At 50.7% G+C, this 27143-nt stretch overlaps 1 protein-coding gene across 49 annotated transcripts in view; it reads right to left on the bottom strand.

The window, feature by feature from the left end:
• The window catches only part of PCBP3 (poly(rC) binding protein 3), a 301168-nt gene that overhangs the window by 40273 nt on the left and 233752 nt on the right, over positions 1–27143 (bottom strand). For 48 of the 49 annotated variants that reach the window (XM_054542654.2, XM_054542660.2, XM_054542675.2 and 45 more), the window contains 2 exons: positions 2776–2930; positions 220–243 (listed from right to left, as the gene is read on the bottom strand). In XM_054542654.2, the coding sequence (XP_054398629.1) occupies positions 220–243; positions 2776–2930 (179 nt within the window). The other variant, XM_054542684.2, reaches the window with a different exon arrangement.

Genomic DNA, 27143 nt, shown 5'->3' with positions numbered 1-27143 from the left:
TGAACCCGTTACCCTCAGGCCGCGCAGAGCCAGGGACCAGCTTCAATGTCATACAGCATAAAGGCGACACCTCTGGGGTCCTGTCTTCATGGAACACAGACCACCCACCAACTGGGAAAGGTGCACCTACTGGGTGCCACCTAGCACCCAGGGAGGCTGCCATCCTCACCATCCCCTTACAGAGACCCCAGGAGAGGCAGAGATTCAATCAATAATTACCTTCCCGATGATGCTTCCAACTTCCTGCAGGAAAAAAAAATCACAGAAAGATGATGTCATAGAGCAGGAGGAGGGGAACCCTGGGGGCAGACAGCACCAATGTCATAGAGCAGGAGGAGGGGAACCCTGGGGGCAGACAGCACCGATGTCATAGAGCAGGAGGAGGGGAACCCTGGGGGCAGACAGCACCGATGTCATAGAGCGGGAGGAGGGGAACACTGGAGGCAGACAGCACTGAAACCTGCCTACCTCCCGGCGTGAGCGAAGAAGGGAGAATTCAGAATCTGCTGGTGGGTGGGGGGGTGTGTACAAGCCAGGCTGCCTATACAGAGGCCCTGAGCCAGGGCTTCCTTGGTGCCCACCTGACCAGGACAGAGATGGGCTGACTCTAAGTGCCCCGGGGGAGGGCAGCTGGCTGCCCCTAATAAATAACTCAGGGGGCATCACCTACGCACTCAGACTACCAGGAAACCCTGGAAGAAATGTGTGAAAAAGAAAGCCTTCTTCAATTGTGTGACTTAAAGAAAACTTAGCACTGCTATTGCTCCATGACTCCTATTCAAACGGCAGCCTGTTAAAAGGAACACTGGAAGATGCTGCCACAGTTCTGATGGCGAGCCCAAGCCAGTTTCGGGACACACACTCCCCGCTGGGCTGAGTGGCCCAGTATCTCCCTGTCCAGCAGCGGGACAGAGCTGACAGGTGCTACTGTGGCCTGTCACCTGAAGCAGGGCCAGCAATGGTGACATCTGTGAGGCTGTGAGGATGACGTGCAGAGGGGTCCGTGGAGGCAGAGGGAGGCTGTGAGGATGGCGTGCAGAGGGAGGCCGTGAGGATGGTGTGTAGAGGGAGGCTGTGAGGACGGCGTGCAGAGGGAGGCCGTGAGGATGGTGTGTAGAGGGGTCTGTGAAGGGAGAGGGAAGCCATGAGGATGGTGTGCATAGGGGTCCGTGGAGGGAGGAGGACACTGGACACAGAGAGGGGCCCCGTCAATCAGGGCACCTCCCCCACAGAGTGCAGCTGCGTGGCATGGCCGTTGCTGCTGGAGATGAGGCTGTGCACCTGGCCTCACAGAGAGCCCCATCTACCATGCGCCTTGGCTCCTGACACCCACAGGTGGAGAGGCAGGTCCCTCTGTCTCCACCGCAGGAATGAATGCTCTGGGTGTGGGCACCATCACCTTCCCCTGGGGAGGAGGCTGTGTCTTCCGGAAATCTAGGATGTGCCAGTGTTGTGGGGCTAGAGCTCAGATCCTCCACCAGCCTCCTCCCGGCGGGAGGCCATGCACAGATACTGGCAGTTGGACTTCTCATGGTGCACACCTGAGGCAGGAAGAACTGGGGGACCCTGTGCTGTGGGGCTGGAACTGGGGTTCCATATAGGGAGCTGAACATGGAAGGAAGTGTTCTGCGGGGGCACAGCCCAGGACCCACAGCAGCTCGGGACCCACAGCAGCCCGGGACCCACGGCAGCCCAGGAGCTCCATGCACCCTGGCTTCCAGAACATGCCACCACACACAGGAGCTGCTGGGGAAGTGGCTGGTTCCAGGACTGGGACAAGGAAGACAAGATGAGCAGAGAGCAGGACGGGGCTATAGGAACAGGGACTTGTTGGGCCTTGGGGTTCTGGCCAAAGCAGTGCAGCGAGGGCATCGGAGCAAATCACGTGGTCATGGAAGCAAAAGCTGGGGAAGAACATAGCAACCTGACCCCCAGAGGATAGAAACACATGCTCTGAAAGTCTGAGGACAGGTTCCTGGGAGCGGCCAACAGGCACACCCCGGGACAGAGCTGCTGCCATGTTCCTGCCAACGGCCAGGAGACCTAGACCAAGGCATGAGTACTCCACACACGCTGTGCAGAAAGTGCCAACTGCACAGTCAAAGCCAACGATCTACTCCAGGTGGAAGGGACTCGAGACAGGGGACCAGGGGATGCTTTGCGGCCGCTGTGAAGGGAGGCCAGTGGTGGGAACGCATCCGTGTGGGTGTCCTGACACTGATGGCTGTGTGTGGTTGTGCTGGAGAAGGTCCCTGTTTGCAGGAAACACGCAGAAGGTAGCAGGTTGGCCCTGTCTCAAAGGGGCTGTACCTATAACTGCTTTGTAAGTTTGAGACTGCTTAAAATAAGATTAAAAAATGATCCAAAGACCCAGGCAGTGTCAGGTTCTGTGTGCCATGTCTGCCTTTCCTACAGTGCCAATGGCCCAGGCAGTGTCAGGTTCTGTGTGCCATGTCTGCCTTTCCTACAGTGCCAATGGCCCAGGCAGTGTCAGGTTCTGTGTGCCATGTCTGCCTTTCCTACAGTGCCAATGGCCCAGGCAGTGTCAGGTTCTGTGTGCCATGTCTGCCTTTCCTACAGTGCCAATGGCCCAGGCAGTGTCAGGTTCTGTGTGCCATGTCTGCCTTTCCTACAGTGCCAATGGCCCAGGCAGTGTGTCTCTGGTTCTGTCTGCCGCGGCCACCTTTCCTACAGAGACAATGGCCCAGGCAGTGCGTCTCTGGTTCTGTCTGCCGCGGCCACCTTTCCTACAGAGACAATGGCGGCTCCTCTTACCTTTCCATGCATCAGCAGGCGGATGGTGAGGGTCACGTTCAGGCCACCTTCTGAGACCTTGGACTCCATCCTTCTGCCAAATTGTGGCTGAGGGTGGTGGCTTAAGGCGCTGAGGGTGCTGTGAGGAAGGACAGATGGGGCCCAGAAGGCGTCACCTGGAGAGAGAAGGCACAGCTGCTGCTAGAGAAGAGTCTCACGGACCACACACATCCAGGGGTGTCCTGGGCCGCTACCACTCCGGCCTCCCGGGTGGCAGGAGAATGGGGTTGCCCACCCGCCACGTGCTGACCAGGCCTCGCCTGCTGGTCACAGGGTGTGCGGGAGTTCAGGGGAGGGCCTCGGGAGAGGTCTTCAGGGAGGCCCCACGGCTGCCTCCCTCCTGACGCTGGGCAGGCCACCTCAGCCCCTGGCCAAGGTCTGCATTTGCCCAGGGTCACAGAAGCACCTCTCTCAGCAGCCGGAGACTGGCAGGAGGTACCCCTGTGAGGCCCAGGGGACTCGCACCTCACAAGCCCAGCGCCCTGGGACTCTGCCCCCTGCTTCCACTGTGGCCTCAACACACAGTCATGGGGTGCCAGAGTCCCCTCACCAGGGTGTGGGAGCTGGCCCTTCACGTCCCAAGCCTGCCATCCTCATCCCCTCATGCTCTCATGTGACTTAGTCTCCGTCAACTAAGCTGCCAAACGGCTGGTGTCCTTGGCAGCTCTCGGCAAGTGCCTTCCACGCACACAGTGCTGTCTGCAGTCATCGTGTCACTACTGTGCACCGTCATTCAGCGAGTTGACAGAGCCCACTGGGCAAAATTAAGGCCTCATTTTAAGACTAACTAGCAAAGAATGATGGCAGTGAAAGTGAGGGACTCGTGCAACAGTCAGGGTGACTTTGTGTGGCACAGTGGGGACCCTGCTCAGAGGTACTGGGCTCTGCAGAGTCAGCCCCATCCCGAGTCCTTCCTTGAAGGGCAACACCTCACCGAGGGGGCTGGCTCACAAAACCCACCAGGAACAGAACCCTGTGAAGCCGCACCCCCCCACCATAATCGAGCTGCCTGGACACTGCCCTTTGATTCAACCGGTTCACACAGAAGAGGCGGCTATGGGTTAAAAGTCAGGGCAAAGTGCTTTTTTCTCAATAAAATAGTTCTGTGAAAAAAATATGCTAAAAGAAAAACACAAAGATAACACAGAGGTAAATCCCATTCCAACTGCCTGTGTGGTGTGTCAGGAGGATCTGCAAAGAGCAGCCACAGGTGTCAGGGGGTGGACAAGAGCCACAGCCAGGGATGCACCTCTGCACTGACAAAGTGACACGCTGTCTACACCCGTGCTTACTGTGCTTAAAAACACATGTATAGGTCACTTCATCAACACACTCAGACTATCACAAAATTACTGTAATTTTATTACAAACTGTTATCTGTAATATTATTTGTATTAGTTTGTAATTTTATTACGTTATTATTTGTAATAAAATGACACTTTGAAGGACAAGGATTTTCACGTTGCATTTAACGAGGACTTCACGTAGCACAAAGGGTTCCGAAGATCATTCTTGTATACGAATGCTCTCGCTTCACTGTGCAGCACGACAGCCACATGTGGCTTTTTCAGTTTAAAACTAAACATCCACAAGCACATTTAAAGTGCCAAACAGCCTTGTGTGGGCGGCGGCAGCTACTGGGGGAAAAGCACAGAGAGAGGCCGTTTCTGGCAGCGCGGACAGCTCTGCTGGACAACACAGCTCATGCCATTGCTTCAGTGACTCATTCTAAGTAGTGCATTCGTGTAGACAGATCTCAGAAAGGAGAGCAGAGTATCAGTTCAAATGCATGGCGTAGCCCCTGAGAAGCACCTCTGTGTGCACACAGGCACCCTGAGATAACCCTTGCTGCACCCTTTTACCTGTGGGTGCCGATGGACCGGCACACGTGGACTGCATCTCGGTGTGGCTGGTCTGGAGCTCTGTGCCTCCTTTTTAATTAAAAACTCTCCTCCCCATCAGAGGGACAGCAGGGCCCTGCAGCCATCTGTTATGTCAAGGTTTCCAGCCCAGGGAAGGGAAAGTGGGTCAGCTCCTGCCAGGGGTGCTTGGGGCTCCAGGCTGTCAGCCTCTATCAGTCACACAGGCCAGCGAGCTGCAGCCAGTGCCTCTCTTCACTGCAAGGGCAGCATGAGTGAGGGGCCGTCCTGTGCCATGTGGGTCACCTGGGACTCAGTGCCCAGGGCCCCAGAGGACCTACCCTGCTCCAGTCAGCAGCTCCCAGAGCTGCAGACCACTCGGAAGGCCAGGGTGAATGAGGCGTCAGCCACTCTCTGGCTGTCCCTAGGCACCTACCCGTCCATGCCGTCTGCAAAGTGTCCTGGCATTGCTGCCACCTCCGCGGCTGCTGCTGTCCTTCCCAGCTAACACTGGCCATCTGCCCAGAGTCCATGGGGCAGCTCAGTGGCTACCAGGAAATGAAGGGCTGCAGTGGAGCCTGCAGCAGCCCATGCTCTGACCACTGGCATCCAAGGCCCCATGGGACTGGCCACTCCTCAGAATAGAGCCTGTTCTGAGGCTTGCCCGCCCCTCCCCACTGTGTTCCAGAAACAGGCAGAGCTCTGGTCCATCCAGGTCCCTCTCTCTGTCCCATCCAGTGCTGGAGATTTAGCACATTTTAGCCCATGCAATGGGACAGGGAGAAGAGACAGGCACAGTCATCTGTGAGGGCCTGGGTCCCCACCCACCTCATCCCCACCCCCCGTCTGCACCCGGGGCCCCCACCTCCTCCCTTCCTGTCTATAGCCAGGGCCCTCACCTGCCTCCCCCCCGTCTGCACCCGGGGCCCCCACCTCCTCCCCACTGTCTGCACTTGCCCAGGGGGTCTGTGGACCACCATCTCCAGATGTGCCTCAGGCCAGAACACACTCTGTACCCCAGCTCCCAGGGGATGCAGCCTATAGCTGTGGCCACGGGGATTTCAGACACCCACATTTGACATACGTGACCAGCACGACTCCTGACCCACCCCATCCCATGCATTAATAAGCCCAGCAGCCCCACCTACCATGTGAGGCACAATCTGAGCTTTTCTGCACCCTCTTCCACCCCCACTGCCCCCAGGTCCTGCCCCACCCTCCAGCCCCTGCTGTGACAGGTGCCAGGGACGCCTCCAACCAGCAACACAGAGCCCCCTCCCTCCTCCCCACTCCCTCCCCGCTCAAGACAACTCTCCACATCCCATTCTCTCAGAGTTTAGTCTAAGGCCTCATCCACCACCCCCTAACTGCCACAGGCCCTGATGGTAAAAGCCCCTGGCACTTCTCCTCCCCAGAGACTCCCTTCCCCGCCCGGGCCTAGAACGCCCTCCTTCCCGCACTCAGTCCTCGCTCCATTGTGGTCCCTCCTTATGGGGCTTCCCTGTTAATATCGGCTCCCCTCTCCAGGACTCCCTCCCCTCTCCAGCACTCCCTCCCCTCCCCAGGACTCCATCCCCTCTCCAGAGTTCCCTGCGCTGATTTCCAGCTCACACAGTGGCCCTGACACACAGCTATGGAAGTAGAGAGGGTCCTGGCACCCACAGTGGAGACGGTCACTAAGATGGGGAGACCCAGGTGGATGGAGTGAAGGTGCCCTGAGGACACACAGGTTGAAGGGGTCTGAGCGTGGGGCCTGGGGGTGGGGACAGTCCATGCATAGACCTGGGGTGCAGATCTCCTCACGGAGGACACAGGGCCAGTGCTGGGAGCCCAGTTTAGCCACAGCCTTGGGGTCAGCCCTGGCAGGGCCAGCCTCAGCTGCAGAGACTCATCCAAGGCCCTGTGGGTTGGCTGGACCTGCCGCACAGACCATGCCTGCTTCCCCTCCTCCCAGGTGTGAACATGAACACAGTCTGGGCACATTAAAGCCCCGTGAGAGATGGGGCCGCACCCCTCACGCCCCGCGAGAGATGGGACCGTGCCCCTCACGTGCACTTGCAGCTCCCCTTTCTCAGGCCAGGGACTAATGCACTCTGTTTCCTTGTTCTGCACAATGACTGGAGAGAATCAACCAATGCCAGGGGCAGAAACCTCCTGCCTTCTTAGTTCATGACCCTTGTAGATGAACTTCCCCTGTTTTCTGCACTGCTTAGACCAGAAGACAGAAAACCGTGACTTCCGCACCCTCTGACAGGTTAAATGTACCCTTCCCCGAAACAGGCACTGCCCGTCATCCATCAAATGCTGGGACTGCGCCCACCTCGTAGGAAAGACACCGCGGTCCTGCTAAAAGCCTCCGCCTCTGCCTGCCCGAGGGCACCCTTCCCCTCCCTGCTTCCGAGGGCGCACTCCGTTCCTCTGGAGCTGGTGTTTCCGGGTGGGCCAGCCTCCAACTGCCTTTCAATAAACCCCCCTTACATTAGATTCTGACCCTGTGGTAATTTTAGGCCGGTGGTGCTCTGTGGAATGCAGGCTGTGTGGATGTCCTGACTCAGGGGCTGCTTCCACTGGGTGACAGGCACGGGGCAACTGAGACAGCCCAGGAGGCTGAGGTCAAAGGGGCGCAGAGGCCCCGGGGCTATGCAGGAGGAAGGGCCGGGCCAGGGGAGCAGGCGCTCAGAGAGAGCTCTGATGGCCCCGTGCAGTGGCACAGACCGACTCACCGTTTAACCTTGTGTGCGTAATGTGGTGTCATGGCATTTTAAAGGTATCATTGATGGTTAATAGGCTGCACATACTTCAAGTCTACAGTGTGAGTCTTGCCCGTGTATACACCTGGGGCTGTCCCACAGTGGCTCACAGGAACCTGCAGTCCTTGGTCCCCCATGGTCCGTGCTCCCACTCCACCTGCCACTGCCCGCCGACAAGTGCCCACTTGCGGTCACTATAGACTCCTGGACTTTCAGAAGTCAACACAAAGAGAATCATGTCGTAAGTATTCTTTTGTGTCTGGCTTCTCTTAGTATTTACAGAAGATGTATCCAAGCTGCTGAGCGTATAAACAGTTCCTTTCTGTTTAGAATTCCACTGTGGGGAAAAAACCACCACTGGCTCTTCCATTCAACCAGTGAACAACATTCGAGCTGTATGCAAGGGGGGATACACAAGTAAAGCTGCTTTAGACATCTGTGCACAGTTCCTCTCATGGAAGCACTTTCATTTCCTGCAGGTACCACCTAGGAGTACAACGGCTGGATCCTGCGGAAGCTACACGTGGAACTTGCTAAGAAAGTGTTCAAGGCCGCAGCACAGCGGTTCCACTATCTACATTCCCCTCAGCAGAGCACAGAGTTCCAGGTTCTATTATCTACATTCCCCTCAGCAGAGCACAGAGTTCCAGGTTCTATTATCCACATTCCCCTCAGCAGTGCACAGAGTTCCAGGTTCTATTATCCACACTCCCCTCAGGAGAGCACAGAGTTCCACGTTCTATTATCTACATTCCCCTCAACAGCGCACAGAGTTCCAGGTTCTATTATCTACATTTCCCTCAGCAGAGCACAGAGTTCCAGGTTCTATTATCTACATTTCCCTCAGCAGCGCACAGAGTTCCAGGTTCTATTATCTACATTCCCCTCAGCAGTGCACAGAGTTCCAGGTTCTATTATCTACATTTCCCTCAGGAGAGCACAGAGTTCCAGGTTCTATTATCTACATTCCCCTCAGCAGAGCACAGAGTTCCAGGTTCTATTATCTACATTCCCCTCAGCAGAGCACAGAGTTCCAGGTTCTATTATCTACATTCCCCTCAGCAGTGCAGAGTTCCAGGTTCTATTATCTACATTCCCCTCAGGAGAGCACAGAGTTCCAGGTTCTATTATCTACATTCCCCTCAGCAGTGCACAGAGTTCCAGGTTCTATTATCTACATTCCCCTCAGCAGAGCACAGAGTTCCAGGTTCTATTATGCACATTCCCCTCAGCAGTGCACAGAGTTCCAGGTTCTATTATCTACATTCCCCTCAGCAGAGCACAGAGTTCCAGGTTCTATTATGCACATTCCCCTCAGGAGAGCACAGAGTTCCAGGTTCTATTATCTACATTCCCCTCAGCAGAGCACAGAGTTCCAGGTTCTATTATCTACATTCCCCTCAGCAGTGCACAGAGTTCCAGGTTCTATTATCTACATTCCCCTCAGCAGTGCACAGAGTTCCAGGTTCTATTATCTACATTCCCCTCAGCAGAGCACAGAGTTCCAGGTTCTATTATCTACATTCCCCTCAGCAGAGCACAGAGTTCCAGGTTCTATTATCTACATTCCCCTCAGCAGTGCACAGAGTTCCAGGTTCTATTATCTACATTCCCCTCAGCAGTGCACAGAGTTCCAGGTTCTATTATCTATATTCCCCTCAGCAGTGCACGGAGTTCCAGGTTCTATTATCTACATTCCCCTCAGCAGAGCACAGAGTTCCAGGTTCTATTATCTACATTTCCCTCAGCAGTGCACAGAGTTCCAGGTTCTATTATCTACATTCCCCTCAGCAGAGCACAGAGTTCCAGGTTCTATTATGCACATTCCCCTCAGCAGTGCACAGAGTTCCAGGTTCTATTATCTACATTCCCCTCAGCAGTGCACAGAGTTCCAGGTTCTATTATCTACATTCCCCTCAGCAGAGCACAGAGTTCCAGGTTCTATTATCTACATTCCCCTCAGCAGTGCACAGAGTCCCAGGTTCTATTATCTACATTCCCCTCAGCAGAGCACAGAGTTCCAGGTTCTATTATGCACATTTCCCTCAGCAGCGCACAGAGTTCCAGGTTCTATTATCTACATTCCCCTCAGCAGTGCACAGAGTTCCAGGTTCTATTATCTATATTCCCCTCAGCAGTGCACAGAGTTCCAGGTTCTATTATCTACATTTCCCTCAGGAGAGCACAGAGTTCCAGGTTCTATTATGCACATTCCCCTCAGGAGAGCACAGAGTTCCAGGTTCTATTATCTACATTCCCCTCAGCAGTGCACAGAGTTCCAGGTTCTATTATCTACATTCCCCTCAGCAGTGCACAGAGTCCCAGATTCTATTATCTACATTTCCCTCAGGAGAGCACAGAGTTCCAGGTTCTATTATCTACATTCCCCTCAGCAGTGCAGAGTTCCAGGTTCTATTATCTACATTCCCCTCAGCAGTGCACAGAGTTCCAGGTTCTATTATCTACATTCCCCTCAGCAGTGCACAGAGTCCCAGGTTCTATTATCTACATTCCCCTCAGCAGAGCACAGAGTTCCAGGTTCTATTATCTACATTCCCCTCAGGAGAGCACAGAGTTCCAGGTTCTATTATCTACATTCCCCTCAGCAGAGCACAGAGTTCCAGGTTCTATTATGCACATTCCCCTCAGCAGTGCACAGAGTTCCAGGTTCTATTATCTATATTCCCCTCAGCAGAGCACAGAGTTCCAGGTTCTGTTATCTACATTTCCCTCAGCAGTGCAGAGTTCCAGGTTCTATTATCTACATTCCCCTCAGCAGTGCAGGGTTTCAGGTTCAATTATCTACATCTCCCGGAGTGCACCGAGTTCCAGGTTCTATTATCCACATTCCCCTCAGCAGCACACAGAGCTCCAGCTCCTCCACGCCCCCGCCAACACCTGGTCTCTTCAGCCTTTTCAGTGCTGCCCAGCGGGCGTGCAGTGCTGTCTAGTTGCAGGGTGTCCCCAGGCAGGACCCTTCCACTTGCTCTCATGCTGGCGTCACGGCCTGTCTGCTCCATTCTCTCCTGTGGCAGAGAAGCTGGTGGAAACTGCCCCTTAGACAGCTGCAAGGCCATGTGTCCCACCCCTGGCATTGGCCAAGTACCAAGGTCAGGGACACAGCACTTCATACTCAGGGCTACTGGAGGAATGGGGTGATTGGCTGGAGCCACTGTCAGCTCTAAGACAGAGCAGAAACAGGCCTCAGCCTTAGAGCTACGCTGACTTCTAAAAGCTCCCTTTGGTTTTCAAAAGTATCTTTTCTTTAAAGTCATACTGGAGAGAATTTGGGGGGATCAGAAGCTGCAGGTGAAATCTCCATGTACTTGAATGCTCTTCCCTGGACGCCAGTGCTACAGGCAGATGGACAAGCGCGTGAGGGCTGAGCAGCACTCACGGCAACAAACATCTGTAGCCACCTCAACGTACTGCCGCAAGAGCCATGGCAGGGAGACTCGGGAATTGTTCAAAGGTCCCCAAGCTAGAGAAAGACGCAGCCAGGCCTGAAGCTCCCCTGCCTCTAACTCCAGAGCATCCTTTCCCAAGGGCGGGCTGTGGAAGAAGGGAGGAGGAGGCTGGCCATGGCCCTGGCCATGAGGAGAGGAGGAAGGGGTGCCAGGCAACCACACTGCCTGCACCGTTGCTGTCTGCCCAAGGTGGAGACCAGGTTTCCTGCTCTGAGCTGTGTCTGCCAGGAAGCACAGGTGCTGTCCCCCCTGCATTCAGAGCTGGGCTGGGTCTTCACAATGGAGGCATCAGGGGAACAGTAGAGAAGACGGTCCTGACAGCTTCTAAACAGGCCTTGATATGACTTAATGACTTCTGCAGTGGGAGGAAGTGCACATCAGAGGCTGCTGGCCCGCATGCAGCTGCTCACGGCAGCGGGGCACTTACATTTAACAGCTCCTCTCTCCACTCCACCGTCTCTGAAGCCCCTGTGAGCGCTCCTGCCTGAACCCCCACTCCCACACACATCGCTCTTTGTCTCCAAAGATGAAACAGACCCAGGATTAGGGCATCAATGCAGCTCCAGTCATGCAACAGTGCACGGGCCAGAACGAGAGATTCCTTTCTTTACTTACTTGCTTATGGCAGAGTGGTATTGAGCCCATAAAGGTACATTAGGAAGCTAGTGTACCAGGGCTATTTAACGTGCAAACTTTATAATCGTTCCATGTACAGATACTGTCCACGTGTGTCTAATGTGCAAACTTTATAATCGTTCCATGTATAGATACTGTCCACGTGTTTAATGTGCAAACTTTATAATCGTTCCATGTACAGATACTGTCCACGTGTGTCTAATGTGCAAACTTTATAATCGTTCCATGTACAGATACTGTCCACGTGTTTAACCTGCAAACTTTATAATCATTCCATGTACTGTTCACGTGTGATTTAATGTGCAAACTTTATAATCGTTCCATGTATAGATACTGTCGTGTGTTTAATGTGCAAACCTTACAATCATTCCATGTAGATACTGTCCATGTGTGATTTAATGTGCAAACTTTATAATAATTCCATGTATACTGTCCACGTGTGTCTAATGTGCAAACTTTATAATCATTCCATGTATAGATACTGTCCACGTGTGTTTAATGTGCAAACTTTATAATCATTCCATGTATAGATACTGTCCACGTGTTTAATGTGCAAACTTTATAATCATTCCATGTATAGATACTGTCCACGTATGTTTAATGTGCAAACTTTATAATAATTCCATGTATAGATACTGTCCACATGTGTTTAATGTGCAAACTTTATAATCATTCCATGTAGATACTGTCCACATGTGTCTAATGTGCAAACTTTATAATCATTCCATGTAGATACTGTCCACGTGTGTCTAATGTGCAAACTTTATAATCGTTCCATGTATACTGTCCACATGTGATTTAATGTGCAAACTTTATAATCTTTCCACGTATAGATACTGTCCACGTGTTTAACGTGCAAACTTTATAATCGTTCCATGTATAGATACTGTCCCCGTGTGTCTAATGTGCAAACTTTATAATCGTTCCATGTATAGATACTGTCCACGTGTGTCTAATGTGCAAACTTTATAATCATTCCATGTATAGCTACTGTCCACGTGTGTCTAATGTGCAAACTTTATAATCATTCCATGTAGATACTGTCCACGTGTGTCTAATGTGCAAACTTTATAATCATTCCATGTAGATACTGTCCACATGTGTCTAATGTGCAAACTTTATAATCATTCCATGTAGATACTGTCCACGTGTGTCTAATGTGCAAACTTTATAATCGTTCCATGTATACTGTCCACATGTGATTTAATGTGCAAACTTTATAATCTTTCCACGTATAGATACTGTCCACGTGTTTAACGTGCAAACTTTATAATCGTTCCATGTATAGATACTGTCCCCGTGTGTCTAATGTGCAAACTTTATAATCGTTCCATGTATAGATACTGTCCACGTGTGTCTAATGTGCAAACTTTATAATCATTCCATGTATAGCTACTGTCCACGTGTGTCTAATGTGCAAACTTTATAATCATTCCATGTAGATACTGTCCACGTGTGTCTAATGTGCAAACTTTATAATCATTCCATGTATAGATACTGTCCACGTGTGTTTAATGTGCAAACTTTATAATCATTCCATGTAGATACTGTCCACGTGTGTCTAATGTGCAAACTTTATAATCGTTCCATGTATACTGTCCACATGTGATTTAATGTGCAAACTTTATAATCTTTCCACGTATAGATACTGTCCACGTGTTTAACGTGCAAACTTTATAATCGTTCCATGTATAGATACTGTCCCCGTGTGTCTAATGTGCAAACTTTATAATCGTTCCATGTATAGATACTGTCCACGTGTGTCTAATGTGCAAACTTTATAATCATTCCATGTATAGCTACTGTCCACGTGTGTCTAATGTGCAAACTTTATAATCATTCCATGTAGATACTGTCCACGTGTGTCTAATGTGCAAACTTTATAATCATTCCATGTGGATACTGTCCACGTGTGTCTAATGTGCAAACCTTATAATCGTTCCATGTATAGATACTGTCCACCTGTATTTAATGTGCAAACTTCATAATTGTTCCATGTACAGATACTGTCCATGTGTCTAATGTGCAAACTTTGTAATTGTTCCATGTATAGATACTGTCCACGTGTGTAATGTGCAAACTTTATAATTGTTCCATGTACAGATACTGTCCATGTGAATTTAATGTGAAAACTTTATAATCATTCCATGTATAGATACTGTCCACGTGTTTAATGTGCAAACATAATTGTTCCATGTACAGATACTGTCCACCTGTATTTAACATGCAAACATTATAATTGTTCCATGTATAGATACTGTCCACGAGTTTAATGTGAAAACTTTATAATAATTCCATGTATAGATACTGTCCACGCGTGTAACATATGTTTATTCATTTCAGCTTCACTCAAAACCCACAATGGATTTAAGAATTCAGCTCCAATTGTGGGTCTAAAAGCACTGAAGCTGCACACAGGAGGCTGGCGGGAGGAGAGCTGCCTGTGGTATCACATGCTGTGTTGCTGTGGAGCAGGGCCCTGACCCGGAGCAGGCATCTGCCGTGGGGAAGGTGCTGTGTGTGGTGGTGTGTGGGCGGCCTCGGCTGGGAGACCCGGGTGAGTGAGGGGCCAGTTCACCCTGCTGTGGCGTGGGAGGTGGGACTACAGGAGCAGGGTGAGCTACTCTAGCCGCGGTTCCCACCTGCAGGCACCCATAAATGCAAGGAGCAGATTGAAATCCACCCTGGAGGTAACACCAGTTATTAATTAATAACTTGATTATTTTAACAAATATTTCCTAGGCAGTCACTAAGCTTTAGGCTCTGTGCTGTCCTTGAAGAAAAACAGGTAAACAAGGTGCCTTCCCAAGAAAGGAACTGTCATTATTAAAGTAACAGAAACAGGTGACACAGAAGAGCTGCAGGGGCAGGAGGAGAGGCCAGGCTCAGAGCAGGACTCAGCTAGGGGAGACCCCCCTGCCCTGTGCGGCCTCCCTGGGATTCGTACAAGGCCAGGACAGGTACCCAGCAGAGTGTGAGGACCCCAGTGCTCCTCAGGAGAGACCCTGAGAACCGTTAGCCCCCTCCGGAAATGCCCATGGGTCAGCAGTGATGCAGGGCCATCCCCGGAGGACAGAGCTGCAAGCACAGCTGCAAGGGCAGGTCAGGGAAAGGCGGTCCAACCTTCCAGAGTCTGGCTCGTCTCTCTTTGCTGTGGGCTGGTACTAGACATCTATCGATAAGAGCAGCTGTGACAACAGTGAGGTCGTCACGAAGCCAGGGCTCTCCGGGAAGCTTGGGGAGTGCGTTGCAGTTGCAGCCTCTATAAAGGGCGACCTGGCAGAATGTACCAATAGCCTAAAATACTTGCCAACTTTAAACTAGAAATTATGTTTGCAGAAATCTCTCCTCCCACAAAAAAGGGCATAGACATTCAAAAAGTAGGTGTCCGGAATGGCGACGCTGTTTGCCTGGGTGCCCACTGGAAACCAGCACCAACGTGTGCACAGCTGGGGAATGAGGCCACTGGTGACAGTGTCCCCCGCACCACAGAGCTCCTGTCTGCTTCTGGCTGGGCCTGTCCTCAGCAGCTGGTGTCTCCTGATGCCTTCACTTGTCCCTCCAACTGAATGAGGTGTGGAGCCACCATCACTCTGTCTTACAGATGGAAGGACTGATGCTGGAGAGGCTGGAGGGCCTGCTCTGGGGACGCAGTCGAGCAGGGCAAAGCTGGTGCAGCCCCAGCAGCTCTGGCATCTGTGCTCTCAGATACCACGTGCACAAAAGGAGTGGCAAGGCTGCTGCTTCTGGGAAATGGAGCACACAGCGCTTCCCAATCCTTCCTGCTAAAAACAACAAAAGAGCCTGGATATTGTATCCACAACAAACACAAGAAGACTGAAATGCGTAGGAAAGGCAGACGAGCCAGGGACCAGGGCACCCAGGGAACGGTGTGGTGGTGCACCCCTGGGCTTTCTCTATGTCTCTCAGACTTGGAAGTGGAAAAGCTGGCAAGCCGGAAACGCCAACAGGCACAGACAAGAAAAGCCCCAACAAAAGTCTGCTCTCTGCAGCTGAAGGGTCAGTGAAGGGACAGCACAGTGAGGCTGGAAATGTTGAGCAGCAGCTCCTTTATTCCACCAGGCACCACGGAGAACACGGTGCCCCTCCCCACCCAGGCAGCAAAGGCCGCATACGGAGCCTAGACCTCCACCCTCACCAGGCTGCCAAGAGGCTCCCGAACCCCATGCTGGGGTGGCTTCCGAGCAGGCTGAGCAGGAGCAGGGGCAGGGGCTCTCATCCCCGCAGGTGGTGAGTCCTTGCCCCCTGGTGTCAGTGGAGGCAATGCGGGGTCAGTAATGAGGGAGCCCCCTCCTCTGAGCAGGGAGGTTTCTGCACAGGCCTCCAGGGCCCCAGAGCTCCCACCCTTGCCCAGCGGCAATGAGGCCTCCTCCACACCTCACCACTTCCTCTGCCCTTGGTACCAGCAGCAGTGAGGCCTCCTCCACACCTCACCACATCCTCTGCCCTTGCCCAGCGGCAATGAGGCCTCCTCCACACCTCACCACATCCTCTGCCCTTGCCCAGCGGCAATGAGGCCTCCTCCACACCTCACCACGTCCTCTGCCCTTGGTACCAGCGGCAATGAGGCCTCCTCCACACCTCACCATGTCCTCTGACCTTGGTACCAGCGGCAATAAGGCCTCCTCCACACCTCACCACGTCCTCTGCCCTTGGTACCAGCAGAGGCCGAGTGGAAAGCCTGGACTTTCACCTCTTGTTTCCCCTGCTGGAGAAGTATCAGAAGCAGCCAGCTAAACAGAAGGTTTATACAACCAGAGTCTCATAACATAATACCCAGAAGGTCCAGATTTCAAACAGAAAATCACCTGTTATACAAAGAACCCAAAAGATCTCAAACTGAATGAAAGACAGTGTCAGCCCCAGGATGACAGAGCTGTTGGAATCCTCCGACAAAGAAGTGAAAGCAGCCTTCATAAAAATGCTTCAGCGAACAAGCAGGAACACTCTTTAAACAAATGAGAAAACAGAATAGAATGCCTCCACAGAGAAGCCAGTTCCCACCAAGCTAATGGGAGATGCAGAGAACTGAAAGGAACGATAGAACTAGAAAGCACCGCAACAGAGTGAAAGAGTCAGGGGAGAGAAGCAGGGAGCTGTGAGAAAAAACAACAGAAAGTACCCCGTCCCAACAAGAGGGAAAAAACAGACCAAAGATGCACAGATGGGACCCCTGAGACCTGTGGGACACGCGGAGGACCTAACATTCATGTCCTTAGGGTACCAGAAAAAGAGACCAAAGGGGGTGGGGATAAAGGCTCTTGAAAAAATAATGGCTAAACTTCCCAAATTTGGCAAAAAGTAAAAACCTACATATTCGAGAAGCTGAGTAAACCCCAAACAGGATAAATCCAAGGAAATCCACACAAACACACATTGTAGTCAAGAGTCTAAAAACCAAAGGCAAAGAATAATTCTTGAAAGCAGCAAGAGGGACATGACCCCATGCTACAGGAGGGAGACAAGGGATGACGTGGATTTCAGGCGAGAAGCACGGAGGCCAGGAGGATGTGGCCCCAAACTGCTCAGTGCTGAAAAGGACAGAAGTGCCAACTGGAATGATATATCCAGTGAAAATAATCAGGAATAAAGACATTATGGGACGAAGGAAAATTAAGAGAAGTTACTGCCAGCGTGCCTACACTGGCAGAAGGCCTAAGTCCTCTAAACCGAAATGAAATAATGATGAAATATTGGAATATCAGGGATGAAGAAAGAACATAGTAGGCAAACATGTGAGTGCATAGAAAGGCTTCACTCTCGAGTTTCCTAAATTATGATTGATGGCTGATGCAAACATTACAGCACTGATGTGTACAAAATGTCTAGGAAATATTTAAAGCAACTACATCATAAATGAGGGACACTAAAAAATTATAAAGGAAGTTACAGTTTCTTCCCTCAAACTGGTGAAATGTTGACAGCAGTAGAATTGATAACATATACATGCCTGGGCAACATGGCAAAACCCTGTCTCTACAAAAAAATTTTAAAAATTAGCTGGGTGTGGTGGTGCCTGTCTGTGGTCCCAGCTACTGGGGAGGCTGAGGTGGGAGGATGGCTGGAGCCTGGTTAGTTGAGGCTGCAGTGAGCCATGATCGTGTCACTGCACTCCAGCCTGGGAAACAGAGCAAGATCCTGTCTCAAACATTATACATGCACACACATGTGACATATATGTATATTTATATGTGCATACATGTTGCATATGTGTATGTTATATATGTGTATGTGTATGTACATACATATGTGCTACATATATGTATTTGTGTGTGTATATAGATGCTATATGCTTAGTATTCAGTATATGTGTATATATATGATATACTACCTAGAGCAAACGCTAAAAAAGAAAGCCATACAGATATATACTCGAAAATGCTACTGACAAAATTCCAAAAAAATGTACACTGACTCATAGGAAGACAGAAAAAACTAAAACCAGAGAGACAAAAAACAAAACCAACAAAATTAAAAACGAGGCTGGGTGTGGCTCACGCCTGTAATCCCAGCACTTTGGGCGGCCAAGGTGGGAGGATCACTTGAGCCAGCCTGGGCAACACAGGAAGACCCCCCCGTCTCTACAAAATAGAAAAATAAATTGGCTGGGCATGGTGGTGCATGCCTGTGGTCCCAGCTACTTGAGAGGCTGGGGTGGGGGATCACTTCAGTCCAGAAGAGGCTGCAGTGAGCCATGATCACACTACTGCACTCCAGCCTGGATGACAGAGTAGGACCCTATCTCAAAATAAATAAATACAAAAGATAAATAAAAGGTGAAATGGCAGATTTAAGCCCTAACATCTCAATACCGTAATAACTTTAAGTATAAATGGTCCAAATACACCAATTGAAGCACAGATTGGCAGTGGATTTAAAAATATGACCCCATCATATGCTGTCTACAGAAAACTCACTTCAAATAGAACGATATAAGCAAACTGAAGATAAACTAATGGGAAAAGGTGTATCATACAACCATTAATCAAAAGAAAGCAGGAATGGCTATATTAGTATCGGAAAAAACAGACGTCAGAGCAATGAAAATGATCAGAGACAGAGAGGGACATTACATAATGATAAAAGAGTCTAAATAAGCAATAGCAACCCTAAATGTGTATGAATCAAATAACAGAGCTGTAAAATATGTGAAACAGAAACTAATAGTAGTGAAAAGAAAAATATAAAAATCCACAACGACAGCTGAAGACTTTATTACTGTCAACAACTGAAAGAACCACTGGGCAGAGAATTAGCAAAGGATTTAGAAGAACTCAACACTATCAACCAACGGGGCCTAATGAACACTTCCGGAACACTCTGTCCAGCATCAGCAGAATCCACACTCTTTTCCTGCATGTACAGAATCTATACCAGGATAGACCATATCCTTGGCCATAAAAGAAATCTCAACAAATTTAACAGAATTGAAACCATAGTGTATGTTCTCTGACCACAGCTGACTCAAACCAGAATCAATCATGGAAAGATAACAAGAAAAGTTCCAAGCACTTGGAAATGAAACACATACATGAACAATCCATGGGTCAAACAGGGAATCTCAAGGAACATCAAAAAACACATTGACCTGAATGAAAATAAAAACACAGCATTTCAAAAATCGCAGGACGCAACTACAGCAGTGCTGAGAGGGAAACCTGTGGCACGAAACCCACGCATTTGAAGAGAGAAAAGCCTCCAACCAATAATCTAAGCACTCATTTTAAGAATCTAATAACAGAAGAACAAAATAAATCCAAGTAAGCAGAGGAAGGAAATACTAAAGACCAGAACTTGGCGCTGGTGTAAGAACGACACACAGGCCGGTGGAGGAGAGCGGAGAGCCTGGCAAGAAACCCCGCAGCTGCAGCCAATCCATCTACAATAAAGACACCAGGAACACACACGGGGAAGGACAGTTTCTTCAATAAACCGTGTTGGGGAAACTGGATGTCCCTATGCAGAAGAATGAAATTAGACCCTCATCTCACACCATCTATAAAAATCAACTCAAAATGGGTTAAAGACTTAAATGTAAGATCTGCAACTGTAAAACCACTAAGAAAAAACACAGGGAAAAATTCCACGACACTGGTCTAGTTAATGATTTTTTTTTTTTTAATATGGCCCTCAAAGCACAGGCAACAAAAGCAGAAAGTAGAGAAATGGGATTATATAAAACTAAAAAGCTTCTGCACAGCAAACAACAAAGAGACAACCTAGGGAAATGGAAAAAAAACTGCAAATGATACAACATCTGATAAGGAGTTAATACTCAAAATGTGTAAGGAACTCAAACAACTCAATAGCAAGAACACAAATACCAGATTTCTAAAAAATGGCAAAGAAACGGAATGGAAGCTTCTCAGAAGAAGACACAGAAATGGCTAACAGGTATATGAAAAAGTGCACAACATCACTTGCATTTGATCATCAGGAAAATGCAAATTAAAACCACAATGGGATATCGTCTCATACCTGTTAGAATGGCTATTATCAAAAAGACCAAAGCTAAGTGTTGGTGAGGAGGTGGACAAAAGGGAACCCTTGTACAGTGCTGATGGGAAACTAAGTTAGTACAGTCATTATGGAAAACGGTACAGAAGTTCCTCAAAAAACTAGAAATAGAACCACCATAGGATCCAGCAGTCTCACTTCAGGGCATATACGCAAAGTCACCATAGTGAGGAGGCACGTGCAGGCTCATGTTGATTGCAGCACGACTCACAACAGCCTAGATACGGTGGAATCAGCCTAAGTGTTCATGGAGAGACGAACAGATAAAGAAAAGGTCACATACAGACACACACGCAGAAAGAAACCGTGTCATCTGTGTCACTGAGGATGAACCTGGAGGACATTATAACAAGTAAAATGAACCGGGCACAGAAAGACAAATACTGCATGATCTCACATGTGGAATCTAAAAATGCGCATCTCACAGAAGCAGAGGGTGGGATGGTGGCTTTTGGGACTGCGGGGGGTCGGGGGAAATGGGAGCTGTTGGTCACTGGGCACAAGTTCAGTTAGACAGGAGGCAAACAGGCTGGAGAGCTGCTGTGCAGCACAGTGACTATGGGTAGGAACAATGTATACTTGAAAATTGCTGACAGTGATTTTAAATTTTTTATAGAGATGGGGTCTCTCTATGTTGCCTAGGCTGTTGCCTGAGGTAGGTAGGTCGCTGGAGTCTAGGAGTTCAAGACCAGCCTGGACAAAATAGACCCCATCTCTACAAAATGTTGAAAAAATTAGCTGGGTGTGGTGGTGTGCACCTGTGGTCTCATCTCCTGGGAGACAGGCGGGAGGATCATTCGAACCTCACCACAAACAAAGGTATGTGAGGTGATGGATATGTTAATTAGCTTGATTTAATCATTTCACACGCAAAAAACATGAACAAATAGAATTCAGCAATATACCACAAGAATTATACGCTATAACCATTCTTCCTGTGATGCAAGGCTGGCGTGGGGTTGGAAAATCTGTCTGTGTAATCCACCTTAGCAACAGACTAAAGAAAGCACACAATCATATCAATACATGCAGAAAAACCTGTCACAAAACTCAATACCAACTCAAGATAAAAATTAAAATGCTCAGAAAAAAACAGGAATAGAGGGGAACTCGCTCAGCTTGATGAAGGCCAGCCAGGAAAGCAGCCACAGCTGTGGCCCGCAGCTGGCCCAGGCACATCCGCTCAGGAGCACTCAGCTGGGCATGGCTGCCTGACGCTGCCAGTGACTTCTAAGCTTGGACTCACCCCTTGCTGAAGCCCCTGGGTATCTTCCCACTGCTGTGCTGTTTAATCCCGGCCCTGAGCCTCCCGCCCAGAGCCCGGCACCTGCCCCCTTGGTCTTGTTTGTCACTGCCCTCTGCCCTCCCACTGGCTCCCCGGCTTCCGTTGCAGGGACAGGGTGAGTTCTCCTACCCACTTATCAGGACCTTCTTATGGAGGGCATTGCCTACCAGGCTGTACCTGCAACCCCGTCTCTCCTGGCCCTGCTGCAGCCACCTGGGGCCACCCTGGCACCGAGAGGGCAGAGGGCACACGTGTCTCCTCCATTCACCACTGAATCCCTAGTTACCAGCACCACTCTTGGCCCACAAGGGGGCGCAGTATGTATTTAAGGATTAGACAGATTCACACCATGAGCACTGAGCCCAGCTCAATTTCCACGGCCTCGTGGAACGTTCTGAAATTCAGCGATTTCTAAACTCAATACTCAGAAGCACCGTAATCCTATTTTCTCCCACACCACCCACTCCTGCGTTTTTCAGTCAGTCACTGAGGGTTTGCTGAGGGTCTGCTGTGTGCCGAGGCCCACAGAGGAGGCACAGGGCTGGGTGTGGGGCCAGGACCGCGGCACCCCAGGCGCTCCCCTCCCCTCTGAGGCCCAGGGCCAGCGGGGTAGAGCTTTCCAGGAGGGCAACTGGGGAACAAGGCAACAGTCCTGCTTTTGAAGGCTAGGCGTGACTTGCAAATCCACCAGCTCCCAGAAGAGGCCAGAGGAAAACCACTCATGACAGGAACGTCCTGCCAATAAAAAGGATGCAGAGAAAAATGCCACGAAAACAGGACGGACTCTCACGCCATACAACAAAAGCAGACAGCAGAGAACTGCCACCGTCTTGCAAGCTCTTGAAACCCATGATTGTTTCTGTCCTTCCTTTATTTGAGCTACTCCAATGTGAAGAGGCTTAGTTCTGTTTTTAATTTCATTGGGTTTGGGTCTTGATTATTTACTCCCTTCTGCTTGTTTTCTTTTTTTAAAGTTTCTTCAAGTGGAAGCTTACATTATTGTTTGAAGACTTTTTCTCTTTTCCAATGGATGATGTCATGCTATAAATCTCTCTAGAGGCACTGATTTACTAGCATCCTGTAGATTTTTTTCATTTTCTCTTACTTCAAAGTATTTTCTAATTTTTTGATACTTCCTCTTTGACTAGGACATTATTTAGAGGTGTGGGTTTTGATTTGCAAGTATTTGGAAAATTTCCAGTTATCTCTGGTTATTGATTTACAGTTTAATTCTACTGTGGCCAGAAAATACATTTTATATGATTTAAATTATTTTAAATGTGTTAGGCTTTAGTTTTTTACATGGAATATGGCCTGCCTTGGGGAACATCCCATGTGCACATAAAAACCACATGTACTGTGTGGTGTCTGGATTGTCTGCAGGTCTCGGAAGCTCCATTCATTTCTCCCAGTCCTTTCTCTATCACTCAGCATGGATCATCTGTACTGAGCTGTCCTCGTGTTTGCTGACTCTGTGCCCTGTCACTTCCATTGTTATTGAGTCTACATCATGAATTTTTCATTCTGGTTATAAGATTTTTTAGTTTAAAATTTCCATTTTATTCTTCAAATCTCCTATTTCCTAGGCCAGGCGCAGTGGCTCATGCTTGTAAACCCAGTACTTTGGGAGGCTGAGGTAGGCAGATCGCTTGAGTGTAGGAGTTTAAGACCAGCCCGGGCAACACAGAGGGACCCCGGATCTCTACGAAAAGTTTTAAAAATTAGCCAGGTGTGGTGGCTGCACCTGTGGTTGCAGCTGCTGGGAGGCTGAGATGGGAGGATCGCTTGAGCCTGGGAGGTGGAGACTGCAGTGAGCTGAGATTGCACCACTGCACTCCAGCCTTGGTGACAGAGTGAGGTCTCACTCAAACAAACAAAACCTTCGCTTTCCCTGTGTAGAGTTCCTATTTTTCCATTCACTTTGAGAGGGCTCGCCCTTCCTCCTGGAGCATGGTGGCGCAGCTGCTCTGAGGATCTTGTGGATCCTCCACCAGGAAGGATCCCAGGTTGGCGTGTGTTGCTCATCTCCCGGCTGGAGAGGCTGAGGGTTCCTATTTCTTCCTATGCTGAGTACGGACGTCGAGTTGTCCCCTGGTCTGTTTCAATATTGTCATAACACTCCAGTTATCACTTAAATCTTATGCAGAACCATGACATTTTTATTTTGTCGGGCAGTGGTTCTAGTTAGTTCCAAAGCCTCTGTGGGCTGTGGCTCCAATGTCAGTTCTGTTCTGAGAGCCTCTGCACTGCTGTTTAACTCTGTGCCATGTGTGTGCCACCCAGTGCCCGGCTGGGACCTGGGGGCCATCAACCCTGCAGTCCCCTTGTCAAAGCCTTTGCTGTGCTGTCTGTGGTCAGATCCACATGTAGAGAGTGCAGGCAGTGCCCAGGACACAAAACTTCATGAAATCCCTTTCTCAACCTCGCCCCTCTCTGTGATCTCCAGGGCTTTCTGGCCAGGGCCTGGCTTTTGCCAGAAACTTCCTGCACCTGCATCCTGTCTAGGGCCAAGAGGCAGGAGGGCAGAGACATGAAACAGCCCCGGGAGGACCCCCCGCCCCAGAGGCGGGGATGGGAAATGGCCCTGGGAGGGCCCCTTCATTCTCTGGGACCACAGGTCCTCTGGTCGGAGAGAAAAGTTCTGCCCCTCTGCGTTGCCAGCCTGTCAGGCTGCTGTGCCCTCAAAGCCACAGGATCGCCTGGCAGTGAGGATGGAAGAGACTGGAAGCTGGAGCAAATGCCAACCAGCAGGAGCTCCCTCTCCATCCTCAGACAGAAATGCGGAGCTTCTCTGTGGCTGCACTTCTGGGTATGTGGCTGCCTGAAGTCCAGGCCATGCGGCAAGGGCAGTGAGGACACAGGAAGCTCCCTGCTGGGCTGGACTCCTTTCCAGCCTGCTCCCACTGCCGCCTCCCGGTCCCGAGGGAGCTTCTCCAGCACTCTGTGCAGAAGTCCCAGCTGTGCTCAGTGGGAGGGGCAGGGGGGTGTACCCCCACTCCATTTGACCAGAATCAAAGCCTCATTTAATTTTTTTTTTTTTTTTTAAGACGGAGTTTCACTCCTGTTGCCCAGGTTGGAGTACAGCAGCTCACTGCAACCTCCACCTCCCGGGTTCAAGCAATTCTTCCGCCTCAGCCACCAGAGTAGCTGGGATGACAGGCGTGCCACCACCACACCTGGCTAATTTTTTGTATTTTTAGTAGAGATGGGGTTTCATCATGTTGGCCAGGCTCGTCTCAAACTCCTGACCTCAGGTGATTTGCCTGCTTCGGCCTCCCAAAGTGTTGGGATTACAGGCGTGAGCCATTGCACCTGGCCATTTCATTTTTATATTGATTAAATTGGAAAAATCTGTTTAAAACTGGTACCACTATAAATTCTGATAAATTTGCCAGTTACTCTTTTTTTTAAAAAAATATTCAAATCAACAGAATGCTAGTAAAATGAATACTGCCCTAGTAAGAAGTGATGTATAATGAAACAGCGGCCACACAGGGCCACGGCCCCACGTTTTTCCATATATAAATCCAGGCTGTCCTAACACAGTAGGGCGAGCTCTTCCTCCGTTTTACACATGAGGTGACACAGTGCGATGACCCTGAACGGTGATCAGCTGACTCCAGGCCTGGGTTCCCGACCACCAGACAGGTAACCCATCATCTATTTTCATGCCAAAAATAACAGTGAATGACATCCCTTCAGACTCGAAGGGAAGAGACCCATGTTTGAAAGTGTCACGTGAGGCCCAAGTTGTAAGGCTTGTTTTCTGGGGGATGGATGAATAGGTTTGGATATTAATATAGAGATGCCTTGGAGTGTAGAAGGGCGGTCACAAAGCTGTGAGTGCGACTGGCAGCAGGCACCCTGAGCTCTCTCCTGTGTGCCACTGCTTGTCCCGAGAAAGCAGAAGTCTTGCCAGCAAACCGCCATCTGGGGTCCTCGCAGCCGCAGCGAGCGCTGTCATGGCCAGCGGCTCTGGCCATACCCCCGTTAGCTGTGCTCTGTCCAGGGCTGCACTCAGGGCCTCAGCTGTCTGGGGGATGTGACTGTGGGAGGGAACACAGTGCGGGGGTGGGTGGGAGCAGCCCCAACTTGATTTATCCTGTTTAACAGCTCAGTGCCTGCATCAGGCTGCACGAGGCCAGGACGGCGGAAACGACAGGGCAGATTAGCTGCCACATTCTCCCTGAGAGCCTCACATGCACATCATGTCCCTGAGGCCACCCAGGGCAGGGGAGGCTTCTGGAATTTCATGCTCCTGCCTGTCACAGGCAGCATTCGGAGGCCGTCCAGGGCTTACACAGCCTGGCCTCGGCGAGCGTCCTGAACAGCCTGCTCCCCTGCTACTCAGTGTCAAGGCAGACAAAGGTGCCGGTGGAGAACAGTGACCGCTCACCTTCCCCTGCTCCGGCGGCCCAGCCACACTGGTCTCATGTCTGGAAGACGCTGAACTTTCCTGACCATAGTCAGGCTCCCTCACGGTGCCAGTGTTCCTTGGTCCCACCTTTGGGAACCACGTAAGAGTGTGCCTCCTACAAGTGTTCCAATTCTTTCAAATGCTCTTTTCGGGATTCATAATATCTCTGATGAGAGACAGGATAGACCACCCTGAGAGCTGAGTCAAGTCTGGGCTCTGACACCGTCCTGGCTGTGATGGATGCACGTGGACTCACCTGCCTAAGGGCGGGTTCAGGCCCCTGACTGCTCCATTGGTGCCCTGGCGCTGCACACAACATCTCAGGCTCCACGGGCCCTCTAGTCTCAGTGGGAAGCTGAACGCAGCAGGGACATCCTATTGGCCCATGAAAAAGGGTCCAGCGGGAACATTCCTCACCCCACACCTTTCCTCAGTTCCCACACAGCACCGGGGATGCGGGGCCGTGGGCACAGCCATTGTCTGCAAGTGGCTCACAGTCTGGTGGAGAAATTGGCTGTGGGCTGGAGCAGTGGGGGATCCAGATGGCCGAAAATCAACGTCGGATCCCACCTCGCCCTCAAATGTGTGTCCTATATAGGTGAAAGATCCAGAAGTGAACAGCAATAGTTTAACCCTCTTGAAAGGAAGCAAAGGTCAACCTCCCTGTAGCCTCAGGGTCAGTGGGCATGAGGAGAGGCTGCAAATGAGGGATCCTTCCCAGCTCACTGGGAGGGCATCAGAGACAGTATCTGTCCTGCTCTCGCCCTGGACAGGGAGGGGCGTCACCCTGGCCATTGCTGGTAGATGTCCCGAGACCCCTGGGGGAAGCTGGTGTGGGCAGCCTGAGCCGGGGGAAGCAGAGGCCCTGCAGCCTGCCAGAGTGGCCCCAACTGACTCTGCACTTTCCCAGGAGCCCAGTAGCAGACCTGAGCTTTTAATCGAATTTGAGTTTTCTGACGTTGTGTGACTTGACCCAATGCATCCCCATGGTGCAGGCGGTGAAAAGCAGCAGCAAGGCGAGTACTGGGCCTGCTGACCCCACAGTTTACTCGAAAAGATAATCCCAGGATGCGGCAACCTGGAACAGCTGCCAGCACATGTGCAGTGGAGAGTCAGCCGGAGCATGCAGCATGGAGGGGGCCCCAGCCCCAGTGAGTCAGCCGGAGCGTGCAGCATGGAGGGGCCCCCAGCCCCAGTGAGTCAGCTGGAGCGCGCAGCACGGAGGGGCCCCCAGGCCCGGTGAGTCAGCTGGAGCGCGCTGCATGGAAGGGCCCCCAGCCCCGGTGAGTCAGCCGGAGCGCGCAACATGGAGGGGCCCCCAGCCTGTCTGGCTGCCGCTGGACACCCTGAGCCAGGTAGGAGCCTGCAAGGAAGGTG

The sequence above is a fragment of the Pongo abelii genome, chromosome 22, assembly GCF_028885655.2.
Source record: "Pongo abelii isolate AG06213 chromosome 22, NHGRI_mPonAbe1-v2.0_pri, whole genome shotgun sequence".
In the NCBI taxonomy this organism is placed as follows: Eukaryota; Metazoa; Chordata; class Mammalia; order Primates; family Hominidae; genus Pongo; species Pongo abelii.
The sequence above is the reverse complement of the archived record's forward strand: the minus strand, read 5'-3'. Positions and strand labels throughout refer to the sequence as shown.